Genomic DNA, 9,285 nt, shown 5'->3' with positions numbered 1-9,285 from the left:
CTTGGGAGCACAGAATTAAGCATCTGTATAAATTGCATGACTATAGCCTCAGTAATGAGTTTGTTTTCTATTAGCTCTGCTCAACTGCTCACCAGGTTGCTCATTTCCCAGTCAGCTATTACCTGTCTGAAGTGCATTTCCATGGTAGAAAAAGAGCAAAAGCTTCTCCTGCTACTTAGCTCCTCAAGTATGAAAACACATGTTAAATTAATCAACTCAGGTGGAAAAATTAATGAGGCTGCTAGAAGATAGAGTAGAAACACCATTAATTTCCCAGCCAGTCTAGGATTCATAGACTTCAGTCTGCTTAACTGCTTTGCCTTTATAACAAAACATTATAACATACAGGCTTCACACCATCTCATGTTTTGGTAAGATGAAAGATAGGCAGAGAAAGGAAACAATGTTTTCTTACACGAGTGAGCCCCTTTAACTGGAGAAGCAGCTGAGAAATAATAAAGTGGGCAGCCCACAACAAATACTCTGAAGAAAGATCCTGGACTTTTTTTAAATTAGACTTTTAGAGAACTCTGACCTCAGAACACAGGATGGTAAAAGTGTCAAGAACATGGATGCAGAAAAATTCACTATTTTATTTATTTCCTATATCAGCCAAAGCAGAACTAGTTACCTTTGAACTCTTGCCACATAGATCTGTTTTGCTTCACCTGACAAGGCTTTCCGAGAGGCACATTCTAAATGCTGAGTGCAGCAAGCTGTGAAAAAGGGTAAGCATCATACTCCAGTGATCCCAGCGTTTTACAGGGCCAGGGACTCTATACTGCAGCTCTCTAAAGAAACAGCAATCACCGAAGCTGTGCTTAAGAGCTTTGTGCTAAAGAAGCAAGGAAAGATGCAATGACTGTAACAACAGCACAGGCAATGTGAGTCCTGCATTGAGCTACCTGTTGGTTACCTGAGGAAATCTGTGCATCACAGCATGGGGCTCAGAGCTGGATTCTCAGCAGGGCACATTGCTGTGTGATACACGCCAGGCTGCCATACTTGGGCTGATCCTGCGTGTCTAAAATACTTTTAGAGTGTCTCACACTTACAGACATTACCTGCAAATCTCAACTATGGGAATAGTTCAACTTCTCTGTGGTTTTTCTTTTTTACAGGGCCCGCACCACCTGCCAGTCCAAGAGCCATTAAGCAGGCTCAGAAATTGACGGAACGCGGAGCGGGCTGGGCTGCACCTGGCGTTCAGAGGAGCTCTGGCTGTGTCCAGGTGTGCCCGGTTACCGCGGGCTGCAATGGCGTTCAGAGGAGCTCTGGCTGTGCCCAGGTGTGCCCGGTTACCGCGGGCTGCACCCGGCGTTCAGAGGAGCTCTGGTTGTGCCCAGGTGTGCCCGGTTACCGCGGGCAGCGGCCGAGGCTGTGCCAGCCCCAGCCGTGCCCAGACGGCCGCACCGTCACCAACACAGCGGGTTCTACCTGAGGTAAGACACCCGTTTCTCACGTTTCGGGGCCTACAGAGAAGCACCCCTGAGGCTGCCCCGGGAGGAGGGGAGTAGGCAGGGAGCAGCTCGGGAGCCGAGGCGGCTGCAGTGGCCGGTGCGGGGCCGCCGGCCCGGCCGTGGCACGGCCCTTTGTTGTGGGCCGCGGCGGCGCGCTCGCCGCTCGCTCGCTCGCTGTGAGGGTGGGCGTGGGCGGGGGGCGGTCGCGCCGCCGCCGAGGCCGCCGCCCGCCGCCACCTGCCTCCCCCCGGGGCGGGACTTGGCTCCCGGGGCCGAGAGCTCCCGCCGAGCCGCCGGGGACCGCGGGGCCAGCCCCGCCGCGCCTTTGTGCGGGGCCAGCCCGCGCCGCGCCGCTGCCGCCGCGCCGCTCCTGCCCCCCACACGCCGGGCGGGTCCGGCCGCTGCTCGGGCGCCGCGGCGGGGCTTCCCCTCTCTCCGGCCGGCCCCCTGCCCCCCGCTCCGGGCAGCATGGTGGACCTGGACAGCGAGGTGCCGCCGCTGCCGCCGCGGTACCGCTTTCGGGACTTGCTGCTGGGCGACCAGGGCTGGCAGAGCGACGACAGGTGAGCGCGGGCGCGGTGTCCCCGGCGGGGTGGCGGCGCCGGGCAGCGGCCCCGGGGGAAACTTCGCCGGGCAGGGGCTGCGAGGGCCGGCCGGGGCTGCGGTGCCGCAGCCGGGGCGAGCCGGGGCATCCCGCGGGCTCCGAGCGCTCCCGCCGGCGGCCGAGCCGTGCCTGCCCCGCGGCACCGCACGAACAGCGCAGGTAAGGATCGTGTCCCTGTGAAAGCGTCCCAAACAAAACAGGCTTTGGCCGTTTGTCCAAAGGCTAACTGCGGTGTGCTTTCGGTGTCCAATACCCAGGCTTCTTCACATGCAGTTTCTTTCCATGCTGGGATCCTAGGCATGGACGGAACTACCATGATTTTATTCCTTTATTAATTCCTTCAAGTGTCTCAGCGCCTTTAATCACACCCGACAGAAAAAGACTTGTTTGTTTCAAGTCAAATGTTTTCCTTAAAATCATAAACAAAGAGCCCTTTACATTGAAAGAAACAAGCAAACCGTGTGCATGTGTTCAGTTTCCAAATGCTGAATGAACAGCGTTCGTGAACAGCATCATTCCACTCTGCTGGACCATACAACCTTGTGTCTCAACAGACACAGATCCCATCTTGCAAAATTATGTGTCATATCCAGTTTCTGCTAACACTCTCTTGTAGTCAAATGTCAGAAAAGCAAAATCGGCAACATATTGGATAGATTTTAATTCAATATATTTGAATTGTCAGAGTATGTCTTTAACTTGACAGTCAGAAACTTTTGATTTTAATGCTGTTCTACACTGGTCAGATTTTCACTACTTTTCTAAGGAGATGTGGATTCTTATTGATTGATAATCACAAGATCATGGAAATATGAACTAAATGTTACCCTTGTTTAGGAGAATATGCTCTACATTGAAGCAGTTAAACAAGTGCTGTTTATTCAGACAGTTATGAAATGGTTAATGACATCTTAATATAGTCACAAAAATGAATGCTGTTGGTTAGAAATGACAGCATTGTAACTATGTAAGGGAGAGTTAAATAGTATGCTCATCAAACCATGTTTTTACTGTTTAAAAATTATAAGTGTACTGTAATGTAGTCATTATTTCTGATTCTTTGAGATTTTAGAAAATGTAATCTTAGCATTTTACACCTGCATCTTATTTCCTACTGGAATAAGAAAAAACTCCACTGTCATTCTTATTTTAACAACTTATTTGTTTGGGTTTTGATGGCTGAAATTTACAAAACATGCTTTGTATACCTTTTTGGATCATTCTGGGGCTTAACGTTTTTTCCACCTCTATTTAAACTTCTGTCAAGCACTTCCCAGATGTCAATTGTTTGACTTGCACTTCATGAAGTTACCTTCTACGGCAGAAGCATCATCTGGTCTCAAATAGCAAATAGTGTAACTGCACAACCCAGAGCTTCCTTTTAGCTATTATCTATTTCAGGTCTATGTGCACTTAACAAAATCAAAGTAAATAATCCTTAAAACAATCTTGATAGCAGAATTATAGCACAGAAGTCTCCCAGAGCATGCTTACCTTTTAAAAACTCCTGCAAAGAACCGGTGAAAAATTAATTAAAAATCAATTTTAAATATTTCATTAATATTCCAACAAACATTACAAGAGAGATCTCTGGCACAATCTGAAATACAAAAATGTAAATTGCTTCTAGATTTTTATGCACTGTCTGTGCTGAGGCTGGCCACAGCTGCACAGTGGTAGGAAGGTGTGCAGGGAATTCCCCACAATGCAAGCAAGATTGTGTTTTACATGAGGCTGTGACAGGAGCGTGCTGTCCTCCAGCTCTGCAAGTTACCATAGCAGTGTTTTTGGATACCAGCTTTTCAGTAACTGAAGGAGAGCCATTCTTACCAAGATCTTGTGTGTTATCTGTTGTTTGTCTGTCCAGATTCTTACTTTCCTGAACTGGAGGCTTTCATGTGTGATATTGAAGTATTCATTCCTTCCTATCTTGCTGGAGTATTAGTATCCATTATAGAAAAAGCATGCGTGCTCTGCATAGAAATAGTGCCAAGTGGAATATTTAGAATGTTAGACATACTTCCAGGAAATACTGAATGAGAAAGATTGCAGACTAATGGGGACCCTGAGATCAGCTTCTTATTAGTTTGCAAGATTGGTGTTACACAAATATATATTATCTTTGTCTGCTTTATTGTCTTTTCTGTGCACTCTTAGGTGAATGGTTCTGGGTTGGTTTTGGTGAAGCACATCCTTTGTGTTCTGTTCTAAGCAGTGTGCAATATAGAGGGGTTTGTAACCCTTCGGTTGAATGGATGTTAGCTATGAATGGAATTTCTGAATACTGAAACACAGTTAAAGTACCCTTATAGCTACTATAGGCTGCAAGTGATCAAGGATAGTTCATTTTAGTTTGTTGGACTTTGGCTGAGATGCAAAAATTTTTCTGCCTGCTTCCAGTTCACTGCAACTTTTTAATTCCACTTGCTCTCAGCTCCGGCAGTGTGATGTTTGCTAAGGGTTTTCCATCTGTGTGATCTGTGAACTTCTGGTCTCTTACCAGCCAAGCTCTGTCTTGTCTTAGTTCCATTCTCTTTTTGATCTTCCCAGTCTGTTTATCCTTGGAGGATCTCTGTTCTCCTTCCCATGTGCCTTTTCTGGCATAATGCTTGCTTTTTGCTGATAGAGTCCATCTCCTGGTTTTCAGATGGTTGTTGGTTTTTTAGAGTGGAGAGGAGATGGAATTATTCCCACTCAGGATCCTGTGTTGCCAAATCAGTTTTAATAGCATGGTTTGCCATTATATGTCATATGGTAGTATTTAATAATAAATAAGACTGAAATTCTGTGACCTCTCCTCTTTTTGTTGAAAGATATATTTCTGACATAATCCTAGTTCAATTTTGGAGCCTCAATGGTTATGATTCTTTAGGGCGAGAGTTTCATCACCTATTTCTTTTAACTGTTCCTGTTAATTTATAAAATACACATGTGCTAAAATGCTTAGGTGATTGTAATAGAACTCTCATTCAGGAATTTTGTTCTTAGATCTCTACCTCTTTGAAGACAGCTTTCTATTTTTCATTTTTTTTCCTTCCTGGGGACTTCTATAGTGGAGCTTCACTCAGACTTTTCTTTTTCTTTTTAGCTATCTAGTTAATGATCCATTCCTTACCCGATACCATTCCTGAATGATGCCATTCCTGTATTTCTTCAGTACAGTAGCATCCATCTCACTGCTTTTGCATTTCTGCTCCCTCCCCCCAGAAATTCTGCTTTCATAGCTTAGATTCATAGCAGCCTTGCAGTTGGCTTCAGTAACAGATGGGTTCTGGGCTGTCATCTTCCACAAACCGCCAAATTGGATTGTATATTATTTTTCATAAAAGAAGTTGCTGTGTGCAGAAGAACATGCTGAATCTTTGACAAATGATTTTGTTCAGTAAGAAAGCTACTTCGAATAATTTATTGGCATTCCTGAATCTGCTGAGTGGTTTGTTTTCTTTTCCCAAAAAAAGGATGATAAAATCAGTTTTGGTTTTTGCAAATCTAGATTTTCAAAGGAACCTGGTTCCCTTTGAAAACTGGAGATGATGTTTGATGCTACCCTCCACTCATTTTATATGGAGAACGCTTCTACAAAGCAGTGTGTAAAATACCAGCTCAGCTAGAGCATGTGTGTGTGTGTGTCAAGTGGGTGAATTCTGTGGCAAGTAGGGCAATGACTCAGGTTTCCTCTGGCCGTGGAAATATCCCAGGCACTGGGCTAAGGGTAAAGAGAAGATTGGATCCTTGACTTTTTCACTTTTTCTGTAAATATTGCTAATATCCCTTTGTGAATCTTACATTTTTCTTTCATTATTAAAGTATTTGCAGATGAAACAGACTGTTTTGATTTGCTGCATATTCTGAGATGTTTATTGACCTTCATCATGAAATTTACCTTTCGGTTGGGCTGTTGGGAAATGAGCAGAAATAGAGGGCAAACCCAGTGATTAGCACAACTATTCACCTGTTAATTCAGCCAGATTTCACTAAATTGTGATTGTAATACTAAACTATGCAATGAAATGTTTCATAACCCTACTGATCATCAGTCCTTATTCTTACCAGCTGTGTGGAAAAGCTACACAAATAAAATTAGAAAACATCCTACCTGGTGAAGAGGTGACATGTTCAAAGTTGGTCAGTTGCTGCAGAGGAGAGGATAAAAGACAATGTTTATTTTTAGGTTCCCATGTAAGTTTGGGAAAGCTACAATGAAGAGGTTTTCTGTACATAAATAGTTACCACGGGCTTCAAAACAGCCAAACCCCACAGCATGCTAGAGGTGTAAAGAAAGAATTCCAAGTTAAAAATTAAAAGCATTTACATTCTCTCCGTATCACTACCTTTTTATTAAGGCCTTTTGTATCTTGCAGAGCACAGTTTACCTCACATTTCTTAAATCATTTATGCCCAGACATTTAATCCTTTCTTTAGAAGCTCTTGAAGATATAAAAACTGCATTTGGTTTAGTGAATTCTAGCAAGACGGGAATGTTTCCCACCACTGAAGCATGACTGCTTAGTCGGATGAACTGTTCAAATTCTCCTCTGCCTGCTCTGACAAAAATGTCTTGAACTGTGCAGGAATGGTTTGGCAGCTGGAGTGTCCAAGGAAACAATATGAACAGATAACTTGTGGGTAGTTCAACCCCCACCTTCAAAGCATCCGATTTCATAACTTTTCTATATGCTGCTGCAAGATATTTTTACAGTTTCAGTCATGGAACAAAAATTTACATTTTCCAATTCTGTAAATTTTTTTTCTATTCTGTACAGATATAACAAGAACATTAACTGGTACTGGAAATTCATTTCAAATCCTGCTTCTGTATTGAGATTAAAATTTGAGTCATTTTGCTACAGTATATACTTTAATTTTAAACTTATAGAGCTAAATTTTACCTTTGTGAAAGAACTGTTCTTACATTGAGTCCTTATAGGATTAAATTAAAATCAGCCCTCCATTCTGGTGTGCTTTCTGCATAAATGCACATTACCACCTAGCTGGAAAGGAAGGAGATTCACATAATACAGAACACCTCCACACATCACTTGGACAATTGTATCCTGCTGGCTGTCACGTTGGCTGCTGACTTTCAAGGAACAGCTCCCCACTGTAAATCTCAGAAGGCACTTTAGCAGTCATTGTCACGGTGTGAATTAGTGAGTGAAGCCTTCCCTGTGCCTTTCCTTTTGGAAATCACCTGAGATTGTTAAACTAAAAAGGGATAAAAAGCCCACACGTTTCTGATTCAAGTGATTTAAAACAACTGAGTCTAGATTCAACTTGACAAAAAATTCTATTATAATTTCCTCAAAAGAAAATTCTATTACAGTTTCTTCAAAATAATCCTCCTCTTTCCTTCAAGAAATACTTTAGTCAATTTGGCATCCACATTTTAGAAAACATTAGTTTACAGGAATTCTTTCATTTAACAGAGGCTACAAATAAAAGGACTTGAGCAGATATTGTCAAATTTATCTTGATTTGCCCTTGTAACTAAATTTTCAAAACCCATAAAGAGATTTAGAAGCATAAACTCTAATGTAAACACTTGATTTTGATAGAAATTGCTCAAGATCTTAACAGTCTAATTCTCTAAGAGAGCAAGTGCTTTCATACCTTGCAATCAGACTAGTAGTAGTTGAAAAGTTTGGGTTTCCCTAAACCCTGAAAAAGCTTGCTGTGTGCACTGGCCAAGCCATTTCTCACTGCTTAAAAAAAAAAAAAAAAAGAAAAATATTGATATTGATGAAACTGCTGCATTTACCAAAGCAAAAGAAAGGCCTGAGTTTACACTCTTGTGGGAGGTTTAGGAGCGCAGGCCCAGGAATGTAAACTGTTAATATATTTCCATACTCACCATCCTTCTAAATTGATCTTGACTGGGTCCCTATTACAGGTCAGACACCTGAGAGAGGAAGTAATGCTTTGTAGCAGGCAGTGCCACTAGCCCCATTCTAATTTGTGTTTTACCATAGTGCTTGCAACAACAACAGAGGCCAAAGTGCAGGATTGTTTCTGTGTTCCTGTGTTTCACTTAAACCAGCACACACTGTGGAACTGGGAAAGGACATGGAAAGCTTAATTTCAGTGCTGCTATGACCGAATCCATCCAAAGAAGCTGTTGGTAGCACATCCCAGCAGAAGTTTTGTACTGCACAAACCATTTAAGTGTCTCATCTTGAACACTCTCCCAGACCAAGTAGTTTTGCTCCTCTGGGACAACGTGATGCGCAGTTTGTAAATGAACTTGGTACTTCAGTCATTACTTAATTATAGATTTATTGCTAAAGCTCTTATTTTTCCATCTGCAACTTGACACATACTACTTTACATCTGGCAGACTCTATAATACTCCATAGGGAGCTAAAGCAGTTCTTTCCTTCCTAATTTTATGATTATTATTCCATCACACCCAACTATTAAGAGTATTTCTTTTATAATAGTAAGTTCTGTGCTGCGCTCTGCCTTTCTTTCATAGTGACTCTTCTATACCAAATGGTAGCATTGATTCATATTGTCTTCCCTTTATCCTGTAACAAAGAAATAGATCACTTGGAGCATCAGAAATGTCTGCACTTTCTTTTATAGAAAGAGTAAAGTTGTAAATCTGCTAACCATTTCTGTGCTATACGTTCAGTTTCTAGACTTCACAGTCAAAGGTGATCTTGATCTTATCTAAATTCTGACACAGTATGCCCAAATACTTATACTAATCCACGTAATGCTTGAAATGTGGTTTCTTCACCTTTTTTCCAAGTAAATGAACAAGTTAAGTCCTTCCTGGAGGCCTCCACTCCATGGTCCCATAATCTGTGTCATTGGAGAGAATGCCATTCAAGAGCTGGAAGTGCTCTGCAGCACAGAAGATTTGGTGCAGAATGCTTTGAAACAGCTGTTAAAGATTTCAGCCTCCCCCGTGCAATCATCTGCTAATTATGTTAGCAGTCAACTTCCTGGTGGGAAGTAGCAATAAAACAGAAACAGTCATTAGGAGACAAAACCCAGTGTTTATCCTCACAGATAAAAACAGTGATATTATTATTTACTCAGAGGTATCTTGAGGGACAAATCCTGTCTCCACTTAGGGAGATACCTGTTGGGAAGTGCAATATTTTTGTGGTGGAAAGCATGTTGCCAAGTCTGTCATTTCTGTGCCTGCCTTGCCAAGTACCAAGCTATGGAAGTTGTGGCAGGAAGGAATTAGGTTGTGATCAGTGCCAGTTATCT

The 9,285-nt window shown here is 42.7% G+C and overlaps 1 protein-coding gene across 1 annotated transcript in view; it reads left to right on the top strand.

Annotated features, from left to right (window-relative positions):
* Positions 1-1,860: 1,860 nt before the first annotated feature.
* KCNT2 (potassium sodium-activated channel subfamily T member 2) overlaps positions 1,861-9,285 on the top strand; it is a 117,462-nt gene continuing 110,037 nt past the window's right edge. Inside the window, exon 1 of the mRNA XM_058030027.1 lies at positions 1,861-2,023. Within this exon, the coding sequence (XP_057886010.1) occupies positions 1,929-2,023 (95 nt within the window). The 5' untranslated portion in view covers positions 1,861-1,928. The remainder of the gene's footprint in view (positions 2,024-9,285) is intronic.

The sequence above is a fragment of the Melospiza georgiana genome, chromosome 9, assembly GCF_028018845.1.
Source record: "Melospiza georgiana isolate bMelGeo1 chromosome 9, bMelGeo1.pri, whole genome shotgun sequence".
NCBI classification, from domain to species: Eukaryota; Metazoa; Chordata; class Aves; order Passeriformes; family Passerellidae; genus Melospiza; species Melospiza georgiana.
The sequence above is the reverse complement of the archived record's forward strand: the minus strand, read 5'-3'. Positions and strand labels throughout refer to the sequence as shown.